The sequence below is a fragment of the Cervus elaphus genome, chromosome 14, assembly GCF_910594005.1.
Source record: "Cervus elaphus chromosome 14, mCerEla1.1, whole genome shotgun sequence".
Lineage (NCBI taxonomy): Eukaryota > Metazoa > Chordata > Mammalia > Artiodactyla > Cervidae > Cervus > Cervus elaphus.
The window spans coordinates 49,235,136-49,253,912 of record NC_057828.1 but is presented as its reverse complement, the minus strand read 5'-3'; the positions used below and the strand labels follow the sequence as shown (position 1 = coordinate 49,253,912).

At 53.3% G+C, this 18,777-nt stretch overlaps 1 protein-coding gene across 6 annotated transcripts in view; it reads left to right on the top strand.

Annotated features, from left to right (window-relative positions):
* Positions 1–18,777, top strand: part of KCNAB2 (potassium voltage-gated channel subfamily A regulatory beta subunit 2) — a 96,600-nt gene that overhangs the window by 71,581 nt on the left and 6,242 nt on the right. For all 6 annotated transcript variants that reach the window (XM_043923322.1, XM_043923319.1, XM_043923321.1 and 3 more), the window contains 8 exons: positions 6,127–6,206; positions 8,771–8,815; positions 10,624–10,668; positions 11,454–11,497; positions 12,447–12,533; positions 16,415–16,500; positions 18,218–18,338; positions 18,608–18,702. In XM_043923322.1, coding sequence (XP_043779257.1) covers positions 6,127–6,206; positions 8,771–8,815; positions 10,624–10,668; positions 11,454–11,497; positions 12,447–12,533; positions 16,415–16,500; positions 18,218–18,338; positions 18,608–18,702 — 603 coding nt within the window. The remainder of the gene's footprint in view (positions 1–6,126; positions 6,207–8,770; positions 8,816–10,623; positions 10,669–11,453; positions 11,498–12,446; positions 12,534–16,414; positions 16,501–18,217; positions 18,339–18,607; positions 18,703–18,777) is intronic.

Below are 18,777 nucleotides of genomic sequence, written 5' to 3'. Positions count from 1 at the left end.
TCCCATTCCAAAGAAGCAGAACCTCCAGACTGAGCAGGTACCCGCGGTCACACCTGGAGAGCGACTCAAGGGGACGCCACCTGGGCTCCTGGCCTCAGAATCGGCAGCCCCTCCCAGATCTGGGGCAGGACGCTGTCCCCTGGTGGGGGTGACAGGGAGGTGGCCCACGTGTCTTCCAAAGTTCCTTCTGCCTCCAGCCTCTGAGACTCTGACATTGGAAATAACTGAAAAGTCACAAAACAGAAGCTCCATTACACAAAACCGGATTCACCCACAGAGAGGAAGTCTTTAGAAGCCGTGTTTTGATGACTAACACGGAGACAGGACCATGATGAAACAGTACAGAAGGCAACAGAGACAGCCATCTGTATGTCACAATTGCAGTGTTGCAGGGAAAACCCATATGATTGTTGTTCAGTCGCTAAGTCATGTCTGACTCTTTACAATCCCATGGACTGTGCACACCAGGCTTCCCTGTCCTTCACTATCTCCTAGAGTTTGGGCAAACTCATGTCCATTGAGTCAGTGATGCCATCCAATCACCTCCTCCTCTGTTGCCTCCTTCTCCTCCTGCCCTCAATCTTTCCCAGCATCACGGTCTTTTCCAAGAGTTAGCTCTTCGCATTAGGTGGCCAAAGTATCAGAGCTTCAGCTTCAGCATCAGTTCTTCCAATGAATGTTCAGGGTTGATTTCCTTTAAGATTGACTGGTTTAATCTACTTTCAGTCCAAGGGACTCTGAAGAGTCTTCTCCAATACCACTGGAAAACATTTACTTAGAAAAACCTGGAACAGAAATTACACCAAAATCATAGCAGAGCAAAAATCAGCCCTGAAAATTCCCAGATTCCCCCATTCTCTTTCTGTTCACAGTCACTCAGGCACTGTCCTGGGTGTACTTAGGATTGTGTTCAGATTTTTCTTCCTTCCTCTGTCAGCTCATGCTGTCTGAGCACCTGCTGAGGGCCAGGTCCCTGCCCTCGGGCTGCTCTCTGTCTGGAGAGTGGGACAGATCACAGATCCTAAGCATATCCTTAAAAAAAAAAAAAAAAACTGAATAATCAGAGTAATCTGGTTTTTTATTTTATTTATTTATATATTTGGTTTTGGCTGTGCTGACTCTTTGTTGCTGTGCACGCGGGCTTCCCATTGCAGTGGTTCTTCTTGTTGTGGAGCGTGGGCTCTAGAGTGTGCAGACTTCAGTAGTTGCAGCCTGTGGTCTCAGTAGTCCCAGGCTGTATAGCACAGGCTTAGGTGCTCCGCGGTGCCTTCCCGGATCAGGAATCAAACCCTTGTCAGGGATCAAAGCCATGCTTCCTGCACTGGCAGTTGGATTCCTTACTACTGAGCCCCCAGGGAAACCTCGTAAGCACATCTTAGTCCTGATAAGAATACGTTAAATGAACGATGAAGAATGCATTCTTTTCCTGTGGCTGCTGTAAGAAATTAACCACTAACTTCATGGTTTAGAACAGTAGACATTTATTCTCTCATGGTTTCGGAGGCCAAAATCCAAAATTGGTATCACTAGGCTGAAATTAAGGTCAGCAGGGCCACGCTCCCACTGGAGGCTTCAGGGGAGAATCCTTCCTGACTCTTGCAGTGTCCAGGGGCTGCCTGCAGTCCTTGGCTTGTGGCCACACCACCCCAGCCTCTGCCTCTGTGGTCACATTCTCTTCTGTCTGTGTCAAATCTCCTGCAACCTCCCTCTTATAAGGTCACCTGTGGTGGCATTTAGGACCCATGTAGCTCATTCAGGCACTTCCCAGGTAGCGCAGTGGTAAAGAATCCACCTGCCAATGCAGGAGATGCAAGAGACTCGAGTTCAATCCCTGGGTCGGGAAGATCCCCTGGAGAAGGAAGGAAATGGCAACCCACTCCAGTATTCTTGCCTGGAGAATCCCATGGACAGAGGAGCCTGGTGGTCTACAGTCCATGGGGTGGCAAAGAGCTGGACACGACAACAACAGACACAGCTGAGCCACTAAGCATGCATAGCTCATTCAGGAGAATCTCCCTTAATTTAATCACATCTGTAAATGTGACACGAATGTTACCTAAGGTGACATTCACAGATTCTGGGACCTGATATCTTTGGGAAGCCATTATTTAGCTGACTACAGAGAACAGGAAAACAGAGAAAGAAGGACTGTGAGGCAGACGTGAGAGAGTAAACCACTTGATGACCAAGAGCATCCCAGCCCAGGGGACAGAGAGGAAGAAAGGAGGAGAAACAGGAGAGGAGGAGGGAGGCAGGGCTCATGGAGGGGAGGCAGTTATTTTGGAGACATTGTTACACTTGAGGCCCAGGAGGGAGGAGAGTAGCCAGTCCACTCTGCCATGGAGGGATCCAGAAAACTCCCCCACCAAGGAGCCTTCCTACTCCGATGACAACAGCTGACTAATGGGAGTAGCTTTGACCTTCTCAGCCTCTGAAACCTTTGGGATTCACTGCCAATATTTGAAAATCAGATTTTACACCCGCTCCCCAATATCAACACCCTCAGATAGGCAGATGACACCACCTTCGTGGCAGAAAGCGAAGAGGAACCAAAGAGCTGCTAGACGAAGGTGAAAGAGGAAAGTTAAAAAGCTGGCCTAAAACTCAACATTCAGAAAACTAAGATCATGGCATCTGGTTTCATCACCTCATGGCAAATAGATGGAGAAACAATGGAAACAGTGGCAGATTTTCTTTTCTTGAGTTCCAAAATCACTGTGGATGGTGACTGCAGACATGAAATTCAAAGACGCTTGCTCCTTGAAACAAAAGCTATGACAAACCTAGACAGAGTTTTAAAAGGCAGAGACATCACTTTGCCGACAAAGGTCTGTATTGTCATAGCTATGGTTTTTCCAGTAGTCATGTACAAATGTGAAAACTGGACCATAAAGAAGGCTGAGTGCCGAAGAATTGATGCTTTCAAATGGTGGTACTAGAGAAGACTCTTGAGAGTCCCTTGGACAGCAAAGAGTTCAAACCAATCAATCCGAAAGGAAATCAACCCTGAACTTTCATTGGAAGGACTGGTGCTGAAGCTGAAGGCCCAATACTTTGGCCACCTGATGTGAAGAACTGACTCACTGGAAAAGACCCTGATGTTTGGAAAGATTGAGGGAAGGAGGAGAAGGGGCGACAGAGGATGAGATGGTTGGATGGCATCACCAACTCAAAGCACATGAGTTTGAGCAAACTCCAGGAGATAGTGAAAGATTGGGAAGCCAAAGAGTCCGACACGACTTAGCGACTGAACACAACCCCAGTATCCTGGATTTCTGGCTTCTCTTGAAAAATAAAGGGATTTGGTTGCACCAGCCACCTTCCCATAGGCAGCGGTTGAATGCCCCCTTCACCCCACTGACACCAACCGGGCAACGCCCTCCCACTCCATACCTTCCTGGCCAGTGGGGCTTCTGCGTTTGGTGTTATGAGAAGCTCCTAGAAGCCACAAATGGCTGGTTTTCTGTCCTACAGTTTTTGAGGGTTAAATATGAATTGGCCGAAAAAGTTCATTCAGATTTTTCCATAGGATCCAGGGACTTTCTCCGTGGTCCAGTGGTTAAGACTCCATGCTTCCAATGCAAGGCGCATGGGTTTGATCCCTGGTCGGGGAACTAAGATCCCATATGCTGTGCAGGATGGCCAAGAACAAAATTTTAAAAAAAAAAATCTTATGGAAAAACTCGAATGAACTTTTTGGCCCACCCAGTATTATTCACCGAACCCTGGGCTGGCCTGAGAGAGAAGCTCAATGCTCTGAGCTGAGCTTTGAGAAATGGCTAGTGGAGGAGTTTGGATCCATGATCCTGCTCAGAAGGATGCCTGCTCTGTCCAGAGATCCAGAGAGTTCGTTCTCCACTGCGTCTTGGAGGGAGCTGTCAATTGCAGGCAGATTTCCTCAGCTCCTCGCCTGGAGAAGCACAGGCCAAGGCCGGAGAGTTATCTGAGGACGACAGTTTCTCCATCTGCAAACAATCACTTCACCCCCTGCAGTTGCTGGGAAGAATTCGAGGGATTTGACCTCACAGGCACATTCTAGCTGTAGTTTGCATCCGGTCCCATCACTTCATGGCAAATAGATGGAGAAACAATGGAAACAGTTACAGATTTATTTTCTTGGGCTCCAAAATCACTGCAGATGATGACTGCAACCATGAAATTAAAAGACGCTTGCTCCTTGGAGGAAAAGCTACGACCAGCCTAGACAGCATATTAAAAAGCACAGACATTACTTTGCTGACAAAGGTCAGTCAGTCTCATCAAATAAAAGTTGCTCAGTCATGTCCAACTCTTTGCGACCCCATGTTTTATACAGTCCATGGGATTCTCCATGCCAGAATACTGGAGTGGATAGCTATTCCCTTCTCCAGGGGATCTTCCCAACCCAGGGATCGAACCCAGGTCTCCTGCATAGCAGGCAGATTCTTTACCAGCTGAGCCACCAGGGAAATCCAAGAATACTGGAGTAGGTAGCCTACGCCTTCTCCAGTGGATCTTCCTGACCCAGGAATCAAACCAGGGTCTCCTGCATTGCAGGAGGATTCTTTACCAGCTGAGCTACCAGGGCAATGGTTTTTCCAGTAGTCATGGTCATGTATGGATGTGAGAGTTGGACCAAAAAGAAAGCTGAGCACTGAAGAATTGATGCTTTTGAACTGTGATGTTGGAGAAGACTCTTGAGAGTCCCTTGGACTGCAAGAAGATCTGACCAGTCAGTCCTAAAGGAAATCAACCCTTAATATTCATTGGAAGGACTGATGCTGAAGCTGAAGCTCCAATACTTTGGCCACCTGATGCGAAGAACTGACTCATTGGGAAAGACTCTGATGCTGGGAAAGATTGAAGGCGGGAGGAGAAGGGGACGACAGAGGATGAGATGGTTGGATGGCATCACTGACTCAATGGACATGAGTCTGAGCAAGCTCTGGGAGTTGGTGATGAACAGGTAAGCCTGGCATGCTGTAGTCCATGGGGTCACAAAGAATTAGACACAACTGAGCAACTGAACTGAACTGATCCTGCCAGGTTTTATCATGCCCCTGTTGTGGCCTGTTTGTTTCCCAGGACAGTCAGAACAAAGTCCTACAAACTGGGTGGCATAAAACAACGGAAATTTCTTCTTCACAGTTCTGGAGGCCAGAAGTCCAAAGTCAAGGTGTCCACAGGGCCACACTGCTTCCAAGGCTCTGAAGGAATTCCATTCCTGTCCTCCAGATCTCCTGGAGGTTGGCTGTTCTTGGCATTCCTTGGACTGTAGACCCTTTACCCTAACCTCTGCCTCCATCTTCACATGGGCTCTTCCCTGTGTGTCTGCGTCTATTCATATAAAGACACCACTCATGTTGGATGTAGGACTCACCCCAATGCAGCGTGACCTCATCTGAACTGACCACATATGCAAAAACCCCACTGGCAAACAAGGTCACTTTCTGAGAGCCTGCGTGGACATGAATTTGGGGGACAGGATTCAATTTAGTACAGGTGCTAAGCCCTGTGATGACCCAATAGGCAGGGTCGCTGCTCGCAAGAAACTCACAATCCATGGAACTTCCCTGGTGGTCCAGTAGTTAAGACTCCACACTTCCACTGCAGGGAGCACGGGTTCAATTGCTGGTCAGGGAACTGAGACCTCACTTGCCGTGTGCTTGCCAAGTCGCGTCGGTTGTGTCCAGCTCTTTGCAACCCTATGGACTGTAGCCCGCCAGGCTCCTCTGTCCGTGGGATTCTCCAAGCAAGAATACTGGAGTGGGTTGGCGTGCCCTCCTCCAGGGGACCTTCCCTACCCAGGAACCGAACCTGCACCTCTTATGTCTCCTGCATTAGCAGGTGGTTTCTTTACCACCAGTGCCACCTGGGAAGCCCACTAGTGCAGCCGAAAGAAAGAAAACTAAATTCACAGTCCAGAGGCTGTTGCTTCATTCTTCCTGGCTTCTTTCTTCTCTATGGGTCTGTGGTTGAGCTGCTTCCACATTCACCCTGCGGCAGGAGAGGACTTGGGGACACAGGGCCTAGGCATTCAGAGGACCTCCCCAGACCTCGAGGTTGAGCTCTGAGCCTCTGGGCCCCACTCCGCCTGGGTTGGCAAGACAGTGCTGCCTGTGAGTAACCCAGATTTTCTTATTTCAGATGGCAGAGCAGCTAATGACCTTGGCCTACGACAATGGCATCAACCTCTTCGATACCGCAGAAGTCTACGCGGCGGGCAAGTATGTTCCTTTTCTCATGGGAAAAAGCGGTGCAGGCCAACCATGGCTTCCTGGGGGAAAGCCGGAGCTTCTGTTGCTCCCAGGCTGTCATTCGTTCCCAAGACAGTTTGCACCTCCCACATCCCACGTGCTCTTCCAAACTCTAAGTGGCTGGAGGAGGTGTTGTTTTCATGGGGTTAGAATCACAGAGCACTCGGTGACTTGCCAAACTCACGTGTGTTCAAGCGGCTGACCACAGCCCCTCTGGTGCCCAAGATGCCACGCTGGGCAAGAGCATGATTAAGCTGTAGTCCCAGCTCTCCTGCCGTGCCCGCGACCTGCAGCCAGCCCCGCATGCCTGGCACTCTCACATCTTAATGATGCAATTAGGGCTGCAGGGAACGCGGGGCCCCTCAGGAGCTGGGGAGAGCGGGGTCTGCTGAGCCGAGCCCAGCACTGTAGGAAGCACTTCCCATCTTGGCAATGAACTTTCCCACTCAATTATGTAAAAGTGCTCTTCAGCCAAGGCCGCTGGCTTCAGTTTTAAAGACTGACTGTAATCAAATCATCCACTCTCCTGCATTGGGTTTCCAAAAGTCAGCTTTTGTTTGTGAAATCATTTGTTGGCTCGCTCTCCGTCCTCCCTCTGGCCCCCTGCTGCCTAGTGCGAGCCAAGTTCCCATCAGCTGAGCCACTCAGCCTGGCCCGCCCTGTGCCATGGCCTCGGGGCCAGCACCTGCCTCTCGGGCTCCGGGTTATTACCTGCAGCCCAGGATAGAGTCCAGAGGACCAAGAATCAGGACCCCAGCTCCGCCTTTGCTCAAGTCCTGGCCCAGGGGCCGAGGGTCTCACATCCCCAAGGGCCTCTGCTGGGACCCCCTTCCTGAGTCTCCTCCAGTCCCCTTCAGTGGCCTCTGTCCCCTGTTGCCACCACCCCCCAATCCCTCTGCACTGGCAACCACTTTCGATCAGAGTGAAACGCTCTCCAGACGGATGAGCCAAGCCGAAGGGTCAGAGTTGGAAAAGCCAGGTGCAGATGCCAAGCCCAGAGGCAGCCCCCATCCCAAGCACCCCGGCCTGTTCCCTGGCCCTGCGCCTGCCTTGGCTTTGCTGCCCACAAGAGCGTGTGAGTGGCAGCTCCCCACAGTCTCCCCCAACTCCAGATGGCACTGTGTCCAAGTCCCGCACACCCCCTTTCATGGCAGCCACACTCCTCAAGGCATTGCTTTCACTCCCCTCAGCCTAACTGGACATCCAGGGTGGCATTGCAGGCCAGCACACTGAGTCCCTCTTCTAACCAGAATGCCAAGCACCCATCTTACTGAGTCCCCCTGCTTCTCATGCTCTGGGCACTTCCCAGAGAGCTGCAGGATTTCTGCACCCCCGCTGGACAGAGGCCAGCCTTACCAAATTCACGGCCAGCAGAATTCAAAGCTGAAAGCAACAGGCTTCAGTTGTCACTGCCTACAGCTCCTATGGCCCCAGGACTGCTGCCTGCTCCCCATCTCCTTCCTTCTTTCCTAATCTTTTGTCCCACCAAGGAGAGACCCAGGAATGAAAGGAAAGAGGCTCGGGGCTGAGTGACTTTCTGTGCATCTTGACCATAAATGAAGAGCCTTCAGAATGGATGCTAAACAGCTTGCAAATTAGAGCCCATGATTTCTGAGTGGATGACTCAGGCGCTGTTATAATTGGAATGGAGCACTGGGTATGGATCATTCTCCGTCTGTTGTTTTTTGCTCAGAAACATTTTGCCACGAGCAGAAAGTTCTTCAAAGTTAATCCAGTGCTGCAGTGCCAAACACGGCTGGAACGGTCAGCGCATGACCCTGGCTGACACGAGTTTGGTGCAGGGCCCAGAGTGACACCAAGCAGAACAGACAGCAGTCAGCATGGCATCCTTCTCTCTATTGTTAAAAAAGCATGAAACAAGAGGGACACACACACCCACACTCAGTGCACACACTCATGGGTGCACACTCCCACACTCATGGACACACACCAACACTCGACACACTCACACTCGTGGACACACACACACACACTTGTGGATGCACACAATCACACTCGTGGACACACACACACACTCATGGACACACACGTAAACACGAACACAATTTCCGCTGGAAATTCAGCCCTGAGTTCTTGTTGATTATCTCTGCAAACAGAGAATGTGCTTGGTGAATAATCTGTTTTTTTTAAAAAAGAAACACACACTTGTCTGTAAACTTTGCCCATGTAACATTGCCAAGCATTTTCCCCAGTGAATTTCCAAGGGGCCAGGGAAGCGGCTGCTGCTGGTCTTTCCAAGCAGGACGTCGCTCCTCCCTTCTCTGTGGGAGCTGGAGCCACTGTGCTGGGACAGTGGCACATGGCCGTGGCCACCTCCACGGGGAGCAACCCTCGCTGCTCCCAGGTGCTCTTCTCACTCTGGAATGAGCGGCCCGAGTCAAGGCAGACCTTAGCAGCCCTGGGCCGGGTGGTGTTTTCACCAGGGGCCCCTGTGGCTGATGAGCAAGGTGGGGTGCGGCTTGAGGTTTCTGTTACCCAGTAATGAATTCCCCACGTCTCGGTCTTTTCTGCAGAGCTGAAGTGGTGTTGGGAAACATCATCAAGAAGAAGGGATGGAGGTAATTAGTTCCTCTGCTCACGTGCTTCAGCTCCAGGGCACATGCATGCACACAGGCACAGGGAGAAAGTTGGAGAAGGCTGCTGGGAAGGAAGAGGCCTGCTCTGGGGCCCCGGGAGGGGTGGGCAGGCTTGGATCCCGTGGCTGTTCCTTCCTGTTTGCCGGCAGAGTGCCCACGGTTGGCCTCACGGCCCTGTGCAGCCAGCCTGGCTTACTAAGACCTGGTGGTCCCAGAATTGTTCTTGCTGGGAGGGGGAGAATGTCCCAGAATAGAGGCAGTCCCTGTGTTTCCTGCAAGGGGAGCCAGCGTTCACAGTATGGGTGGCCACCACCAGGGAGCCAGGGCCTGAGCCCGAGGGTCAGGAATCTCCATCTGGCTTGACACAAAGTTTCCCGCCCGCCTGGGGTCAGGCCAGGCTGAGCACTTGACTGCACTTTGGGGCCACTTGTGGCCTGTGTGTCTTCATTTTCAGCAAAGTCAGAAGCAGTTAGAAGGCTGGGCCTCCCCCACCTCCACCAAACCCCCCCACCCCCTCCCCTGGTGCACACACTCAGAATCTCCCTCTCCCCCAGCTCCCTCCCCTGGTACACACACTCAGGTGTCCCCCACCGCCTCCCCTGGTGCACACACTCAAGTGTCCCACACGCCCTCCCCTGGTACACACACTCAGGTGTCCCCCACGCCCTCCTCTGGTGCACACACTCAGAGTCTCCACCAGCCCCTGGGGCCTGGATAACTGACACCCTCCTCTTGACCCAACCCAAGTTGTTTCTTCATGGCTCTAACTGATCCCCAGATAAACCCCTGCTCACTCTGTAAGTAAAAGAAACTGCAGGTATGAGTGAGTCCCAATTGTGTCCTAGGTGAACACACAAGGAGATGCCTACCAGGTCATCCCACCTGCCCGAAGGTGATCCTGGCCGCTACCAGGATCAGAGCCCCTGGCTTTGAGGAGCTGTTTCCTGAGCAGTAAACTGACACCTCCCCCCACCCTCATGGGAAGAAAGCACAACCACAGGGGCATTGCCCCCACCCCATCCCTTGGGAATGGTCAAGCTCAAATGTGGACAGGAGGAGCCATCATCACCCCACCCACCTGTCCCTCCAAGACAAAGTCAGAGATGTCAGCATTGCCTCTTGTGAATTTGCAGCGGGAGACCTGAATCCATTCCTTTCCCCCAGGCTTTCAGCCACCCAAATCTGAGCTTCCAGGAGCATCACCTGCCTATCTCTCGGGTCAGCCCCACCCCAACCTCTCCCCCAACCTGGTGGCACCCAGGATGCTCCCCAAGGCTGTCCCACACAGCTTTTCTGAAATGCTGCCTCAGCCAGTAGAAAAGAGCCATACTGGGTAGTCCCTTATTTCACTCCATCCTCACCAGAACCCTCCAACCTCCGGCCAGCCCTGACACTTGACCTCCTCCAAGTCCCCACAGAGGAGCAGCCTTCTGTTCCCTGGACCATGTCCCCCCCTCCTAAATGTGCCCCCTCCTCTAGGCTCCAGGCTCCAGTCACACTAGACTCCATCTCCACCCAGCCCTTCACTGTCCAACCCTAGTTCCACAGTTAGTTAGTTGCATCCACATAGTTAATTACGTCTGTAGGTTTTCTCCTGGCTCGATCCAGGCCCCTGGGCTGGGAACACCCCAAACATTGAGTGATAGAAAAGCACCCTGTTTCACACCCTGTGCTCCAGGGTGAAAGGGTTTAGGACTCCTGGGTTAGGGCTGAAGACAGTGGGGAGGGTCAGGGAGGAACGACCCCAAGGAGTCACACCCAGTAACAGCCCTCCTTCTCTTGTCCCACAGACGATCCAGCCTCGTCATCACCACCAAGATCTTCTGGGGAGGAAAGTAGGTGCAGCCACAGGCGACCGCCTGGCGGGGGGCCATGTCTACAGAGACCCCTGGGGGTGGGTAACGGGCAGTCATCCTGGAGGAACGGAGGCTGCCCGGGGTCTGTCCTGGACACGCCAGCCTCAGCGCCTGGGCAGCACGCTTTCCCATCTCCTGGGGTGGGAAGCAGGGGACGGGCTGGTGTGCATGTGGCCATCTTCTCTGACTTGCGCCGTCCTTGTTGAGGGGCCCCAAGTTCCAGAAAAGCAGCTTTGGCTGAGTTGCCTTGTGCTCAATCCTTGCTTCCCTTTTATTTTTACTTTTGTGGTTTTGTTTCTGATTACAAAGGTAACATTTTAAAAACTTCTGGAAAAAGCAGAAAATTCCTGAACTGTCCTGTTCACTCCACTTACCCTGAGCCACAGACCACCCTTGCTATCTTCTGGGAATCTGGCCCCATAGTTTCTCTGGGGCTGGACAAAAATGGGCTTCATAGGAATTAGAAATATGATTCATTTTAAGTTTTGAAAAATCCAAGTCAGAGAGAGGGCAAATTGAAAAGAAGACACCCCCACCCCACACTGAGCCCCACCACGCCCAGGGCGGCCTGGGTAGAGGGCAGCCCGGCACTGCCACATCTTCTCCACATGAGCAAATCCTCATAGCCTCGTGGTTTTATCCCCAAAGTGGAATCAGACTACAAGTGGCACGCACTGACCTACTTTTTTCACCTAACATTGCGTCATAAACATTTTCCCCAAAAACCACTTGAAACATCACACACACTGTCGCCTGTTTTTCAGAGCTGAGACGGAGAGGGGCCTTTCCAGGAAGCACATAATAGAAGGTGAGGAGGGGGTGGGCCTTAGGATGCCCCTAAACCCTCGCCATCCTCCTGTGGATGCAAAAGTAAAGAAACCACTGTGCCCCGGCCCCATCCATGCTACAGGCCTGGAGCTCTAGGGACGGCCCAATCCCTGGTCCACCCGGGCTCACAGTGGGTGGTCCCTCTGCGTCAGGAGAGAGGGGCAGGGGTATGAGCAGGTGGGGCTCACGTGACCCTGGGAAGACACAGACAGGCCTGGGTTTCAACCCAGACTGGGCCCTGTGCCCACTGGGTGACCTTGAGCAAGGGACATCATTTCCCCAGGCCTCTGTGGCAGCATCTGTTAAAGGGCAGGGGAATAATGCCCACCTCTGGGGCCACAGGAATCGGGAAGGACCCCAGCAGGGTCCTGTGTGTCGGACTCAGCCTGGGGCCCAGCACACGGGAGTCCCACACGGGGGTGGGGAGTGGGCTGGAATGCCTTGCATATCCCAGTTGTTATTGTCTCAGTACCTTTTTTCCCATGTTCATTTTGTCGAAGTAATACAGTCACTCCATTAAAAATAAAATGATTAGGAGGCCTCGCTGCCTGCCCTGCCCTGCCCTGCCCTGGCCCCCAGCCCTGCAGCTCCGTTCTGAGCTGCTGCCAACTGCTCATTGGGCCCCATTGGCCTTCCATGCCGTGGACGATCCACTCCGTGTCGGGTGGCCTAGCTCCTCCCAGTTCCCTCCCGGGCCGCTTTAGGAGGGGTCCCCTCCATTTGGTCACAGGACTTTGGGGTGTGCCACCTCTTCTCTCGTGGCTGTTCGCAATCTCAATGGCCTGTGCCCACACATGCGCCCCACCGTCCACAGCACCCAGGGCCAGGTGCCTTGTCCCTTTCATCTCTTGCTCACGGGGTGAGGGCCCAGGAATGTCTGTGAAGATTGTAACGCAACCCCTCCCACCCCCGACTCCTCCCTGACCCAGGTCTGAAAGCTTCCCTGGAGCGGCTACAGTTGGAATATGTGGATGTGGTATTTGCCAACCGCCCAGACCCCAACACGCCCATGGAAGGTACGTTCTCCTTGGAAGCACCTGGCCGGACATTGTGGTTCCAAAAAGGGCAGAAGGTTCTGAACCTGAGGCTCTGATGACACCATCCCAGGGCCCGCTGGGCACCCAAGCCTGGTGGGGTGGGAGGTGGGGCCCACCCAGTGTGGGGAACTCAGCCTCTGATCATTCCCCCAGGTGCCCCCGGCACCTCCAGACTGAGTCCCACCCTTGCTCCAGGTTCCCGCCCCATCCTGGGCTTGAACGCATGCTGTGTTAGCTAAAGTCATGATCCCATGACTCCTTGCTGCATTCTTTTCAATTCTTTCAGTCACCATCCACATTCTATTGGGAGGCTTTAGGGGTCTTTTGCTCTGGGAAATAAACTATTACTTAGAGGAGGAAAAGAAACGTGCAGTGCTTTGAAAAGCAGTTTTGGTTTCTTGGGCGCTTATTTATTCTTTGACTCCTATAGTCTCAGTCCCTCCTATCTCCTCCAACTCTCTGCTTTGGGCATCTTCTCATCTGTGCTTCGCTGCTTCAGGGTCTTGGAAAATTCAGTTACATTCAAGTTACTTTTTCTTCATTTGTTTGTATATATACATGCACCCATGCATGTGTATATGTGTGTGTGTGTGTGTGTGTCTGTTATCCAAACCAGTAGTCTACAAAAAGTGATTTGAGCCGGCGTCCCCATGCCCTTTGTCAGACTGCACCCCTCAGCATTCCCACAGCTGTGAACTCTGGTTTCTTTCGATCTTTCTTTTATCACCAGGGGATCCATTTAGTTCCTCCAAGTCAAGGACTTTCATCATAGAAGGTACACAGTACCCTCGGCCCGACCACTGACCTCTGTGTCTGAGTTGCATTTTATGAGACAGTGTTTTTATTTACACAACTCTCTTCCCGCCCCCATGACAAAACTTCTCCATAAAATGCACAAAGGAGAAATAAGTGCCTTATGGGAACATCTTGCAAGTGAAGAAAAGCAAAGCAGAGCGGACCCCCGCCACCCCCCCTCCCATCCCCATCTATGCTGTCACCTCTTTCCTCCCATCCTCCCTCCCATGCATGCACGCCCCCCTCCTTGCCCCGCCTTGCATCACCATGATCCATGATCCAAGGGGGCTTCCTCTTGATTTGGGGATGCTGTGATCAGTGCCTGACACCTTGACCCCGGATGGTCTGGGAGAGGGCTGGGGAGACCAGGTTTCCAGAGGAGTGAACACACTGGGGACCCCAGAACATTGGCCCCCGGCAGATTGTATCTTCTCCATAGTCCAATTTGCTAAGCCCCCACCTCAATCAAAAACAAAAGGACCAGGCACCAGCTGCTCCACCTCCACCCTGGGCAGGCTGGGCCACCTGTTACTCTCACCCCATGCAATGCGGTCAGAGCTCACCATTGAAATACAATCATTTTTCTCCTGAAGAATACCTACATGAGCTGGGGAAACTCTGACACCCGGGGCAGCCTCTGGCCAGGCAGTGGTCTCTGCCCTGCCCTAAACTAAAGGACCCTGGGCGCCCCCACACCAAGGGCAGACTTTGGTCTCCCTGGAAGCTGGGCTGCATCCCACAATGGAAGGGCTCCCGCCTGCCAGCTGGCACTGCCACCCAACCCCTCCCATGTATTATTTGTGACACAGCAGGAGATGCCTTGGGTTTTGGCAGCAGCTGGAAGGATTTGGTCCTCCTGCTTCTATTCAACAGCATTAAATATTGAGGTAGACAGTCATCCCTAATTGTCCGTTTCTGGTGTCATGACACCCAGCTTAGGCAGAAGCACAAGGGCCATGCTCCTGTGCACGGGCTCCATGCCCAGCCTGCCAAGGCCATGGACCCTCGAGGTAGCCAGCAGCATTTGCCCAGGACCCCTTCCCTCCCAGGCCAGCCGCAGGCTTGCACACCACCCTGGCCCCCAGTCTCCCGCTGGACCCTCCTCTCTGCATGGAAGGGAGATAGCTGTGCTCGAGGAAGCCAGGCTGGTGAACGGGGTGTTGTCTGCTTCCCCAACTCCAGCATGTGGGCCTGAGCCTTGGCTGAAGACTCGGGTGATCACGCTGCATGGTCACAAGTCCCCCCAAGGCTGTTTCTAAAGAACCCGACAAGGACGGCCGGGCTGGCAGCCTGGGCGCAGGGCTCGAATGTGGGCAGGTGCCTTCCTGGAACCCTCAACCTTGCAACCAAGTGCTGCTCTTCATGTCAAATAGTGTTGGCCATTAAAGTGGTGGCCTGCTCATAGCCCATGGGCAGGGGGCTTCCCTGCCAGACTTCCTCTCTGGGATGGGTGGAGAGGAACCAGGCCCCAACCTTGGAAGGAAAGAGAGGGCAGGACTTGGCATACAGACCTGGAAGCTGAGGTATAATTTTTCAGGGGTCCTGGGCGAGGCCACCGAGACCACCACCCCAGAAGTCCCAGCTACATTAGTTTTCTCCTGAAAAAGGGGACCTTGGCAAAGGGGCACTCAGGGACCGAGAATGGGTGGAAGAGACACCCCAAAAGAGAGGTACCACTCTGCCAGAGACTGTCCCCGTGGGACTGGGGCCTTCCAAGGTGGAGCCCTCAGAAAGGACCTGCATCCTCCTTTCTTCCTTCCTTCCACCCATGCTATCTTCAGGGACCTCAGCTTCCCGACATCTGTGGCCACTTCAGGAGAGGTGGGATTTTCAAGGAGCAGTGTCCATTTTGGGAAACACTCATTCTTCAGCTGAAATTCTGGGACTACCCTGGGCAGTCTTACATGCAAGCACTATGTGTGGGATCTGAGAAAAGCCTGATGGGTAGCCTGCTACCCTTAGCAAAGCTGAGAGAGAGACATCTGAAATTTTAAAATTTGAGGCCAAGTTCAGTTGTAAAGACCATAGCATCCCCCTGGGGCTGAAGCAGCCTAGGGGCGACTCTGGCAGATTTTTATTTCTCAGAAAAACTTCTTTTGAACTGAAGAAAAATATGTCACAGTGGAGATAGGGAGAGGGTCCCTTGCTGGATAGTGACTGGTTTGAGAAGCCGGGGCATAGTCCACAGGGGGCTTTCCATGTTTCCTGCTGGCTCTCTTGGACATGAGGGGAACTCCGCCCTACCGCCCCACCCTCTGGGACCAGCCAGGGCCCCTACCCTGCCCTTTGTTGGGACAGACACTGTTATTACCTCTACATTCAGTTCTCCAGATCCCAGTGACAGTCTGGAGTAGCCCCAGTAGGTGGCTCAGACAGTAAAGAATCTGCCTGCAATGCAGGAGACCCAGCTTCGATCCCTGAGCCAGGAAGATCCCCTGGAGAAGGGAATGGCAACACACTCCAGTATTCTTGCCTGGAGAATCCCGTGGACAGAGGAGCTTGGCAGTCTACAGTGAATAGAGTTGCAAAGAGTTGGACATGACTGAGCAACTAACGCTTTCAGAATACTAGAGAAGGGCAAAAATTGAGTTTATTTCCTGTTGCCGCCTGTCAATCTGATCATAACCTTAATTTGTTTATCTGGTTCTTCCTGAGCAACAAGAGTCCCCAAATCTTGCCCAAACTAGAGAATGCCCCCCATTCTAGAGTCCAGAGTCACATTCTTTGACCTCACCTTTCCTTCATCCCTCTAAGCTGCCATAGAAACATCTCAATCCATCCATAACCCATATTTTCAAACATTCCATAAGGCCTGTAACTATCTGGGGACACTGTTTTCAAGATCAGCTTCTTGGACAGCAGCTCACTTTTTTCTGTCATCCCAGAAAACCCCGGCCACCCACGCCTCTGGAGCCAGGAAGCACACTGCTTACAAGCTGTCCTGGCAGCATCCTCTCCCTGCTCCTGGCCTTTTTTTTTTTTTTTTTTTTGCAGAATATCCCCAGATGGGGCCCTGTGCCCTCAGTCATCCCCCCAACCTGCAGTTTCCCCTTCTCTCCTGACAGAGACAGTGCGCGCCATGACTCACGTCATTAACCAGGGGATGGCCATGTACTGGGGCACATCGCGCTGGAGCTCCATGGAGATCATGGTAATGTGACCTCTCAGTGTGTGTGCATCCACGGGCTGGGCTCCCGGCCCCGCTCCGTGGGTGACGACCCTGCGGCTCTGGCAGGTTTGGTGCCGTTGGTCCCTAACGCAGAGACTACTGGGTACCAAGAGGAGGGTCAGTATGGTGACTTGTGGCACTGATGTCTGCAGACTTTGCAGATGGGGCTCTGGGCTTAAATCCCAGCACTGTGTGGCCCCGGACCGATGGCTTCAGCTCTCTGAGCCTCGGTTTCCCCACCTGTAGAACAGGACTGCTAGGATGACCTACTGTCATGAGGCTGTGTGAGGATTATCTGAGAGATCAGAGGTGAAGCTTTTAGCAGGGGTCCTGGAGCTCAGCCAGCACCCAGCAGTGCTGACAGTGCCAGCCACTAGGCTGAGCTCCCGCAGTGTTCCAGGTGCCGTTAGATTTGAGGGCTTCGTGCGGACTAACTCCCATTTCATCCTACAGCCTGTGAGGTAAGTGCTGCTGTCACCGTTTCTCACATGTGGCCACTGAGGCACAGAGAGGTTAAGTAACATGCCCAAGCTCACGCCAAATGATGGGTGCCCCAGGCCGTGCAGCTCAGAGCCTGAGCTTCCATCTCATAATCCATGATGTTTCTCCCTCACCCGCACTTTCAGGAAGGCATCCCCTTCCTTGTAATTTCCCTCCATGGGAGCCATCAGAAGCTGAGGGTAAAAGACATTTTATAATATTCCTGGGGTATGCCAGAATGGTTGGCAGAGCAGCTCCCCAGAGGCAGACAGCTGGTTGGTGGGGGGAGGGCAGAGGCCTGGGGACTGCATCTTCTCAGACTAGCTCTCAGGCTGACTCCCTCACCCTCAGCTCCAGGCCTCCTCCCCATCCCAGCCCTTCCCATGCCCCACCTCCCGGAATTTCCCACATCTTGGCATGCCTCAGAGGGGAGTTTCTCCCCTAGTGAGTCCCAGATTTCTGGTTCATCTAAAAAAAAAAAAAATTAATCAGGATCTTCAAGTTGAATACAACTCAAGAATCCTATGGTATCAATCAGCCTTCGGCATCTGTGACTTTCGTATCATTTGGCATTTTTCTGAAGCTGCCTGGACACAGTGCAGAACTCACTGAGGTGTCAGGATCTCATACCCACTTTACAGATGTGAAAGCTGAGTCTCAAGCTAAACGGGAAAGGGCCTCTCAGACTGGCAGATGGGCTTCCCCAGAAGCTCATGCCCATTCAGTCTGCAGAGTGGAGGCCTTGGCCTCAGAGTCCCAGAACTGGGCTGATGCCGGCCACTCTCCCGTCCTGACCTAGCATTTCTTGCCCCTGCTGTCATTCTGGGTCCCAGCCCTAGACTGACAATAATGATAAAATCAGTAACAAGCAGGCTCTGTCCTGAGAGCGGGCAACACATGACAGATGGGGAAGCTGAGTCACAGAGGGGTGAGCCCCTTGCCCAAGGCCAACCGCCAGTAAGTGCCAGAACCTAAGCCTCACTACAGAGTCCTGCTTTTCCCCCAAATCCCTTCGTCCTTGGGGTTCAATAGCCCACCCGGTGTTCTCAGTACATGGAGGGGGAGCCTAACAGTCTTCCAGGGAAGCTGAGAGGAGCGGGCAGGGGGCAGGTGGGCTAGCCAGTTTCCTGGAGATGCCTTTATGTCTTCTCCCTGCTACTCAAGAGGGCCCCCAGATCGGCTGGCCCGCCTCCATCTGTGCCCCTCTTTGCTTCCACAGGAGGCCTACTCCGTGGCCCGGCAGTTCAACCTGATCCCGCCCATCTGCGAGCAGGCGGAGTACCACATGTTCCAGCGGGAGAAGGTAGAGGTGCAGCTGCCGGAGCTCTTCCACAAGATAGGTGGGTTCCCCGCCCTCGCCCCGCCCTCGCCCCGCCCCTCTCCTCTCCATCGCCCCGCCCCTCCCCAGCCCTGCTCCAATCTTATCCCCAGTCTTCCCCCATACCTCCCCAGCCCCTCCCCCTTCCGCCCCGGCCCCGCCCCTCTCACGCCCTGCTGCTCGGCCTCGTCCTGCCCAGCCATCCCCGCTCTCTTCTGCCACGCCCCTTTCCCTGCTCCCTGCTCCTTCTCGGGGCCCTGGGCTTGACCTCTCCCCGCTCTCCTCTCCCAGGAGTGGGCGCCATGACCTGGTCCCCTCTGGCCTGCGGCATCGTTTCCGGAAAGTACGACAGTGGCATCCCGCCCTACTCTAGAGCCTCTTTGAAGGTGAAGCAGAGGCGGGGGCTGGGGGAGGGGACAGGCAGGGACAGGCATTTTGGAGGGATGGAGCCTTTGGGGCTG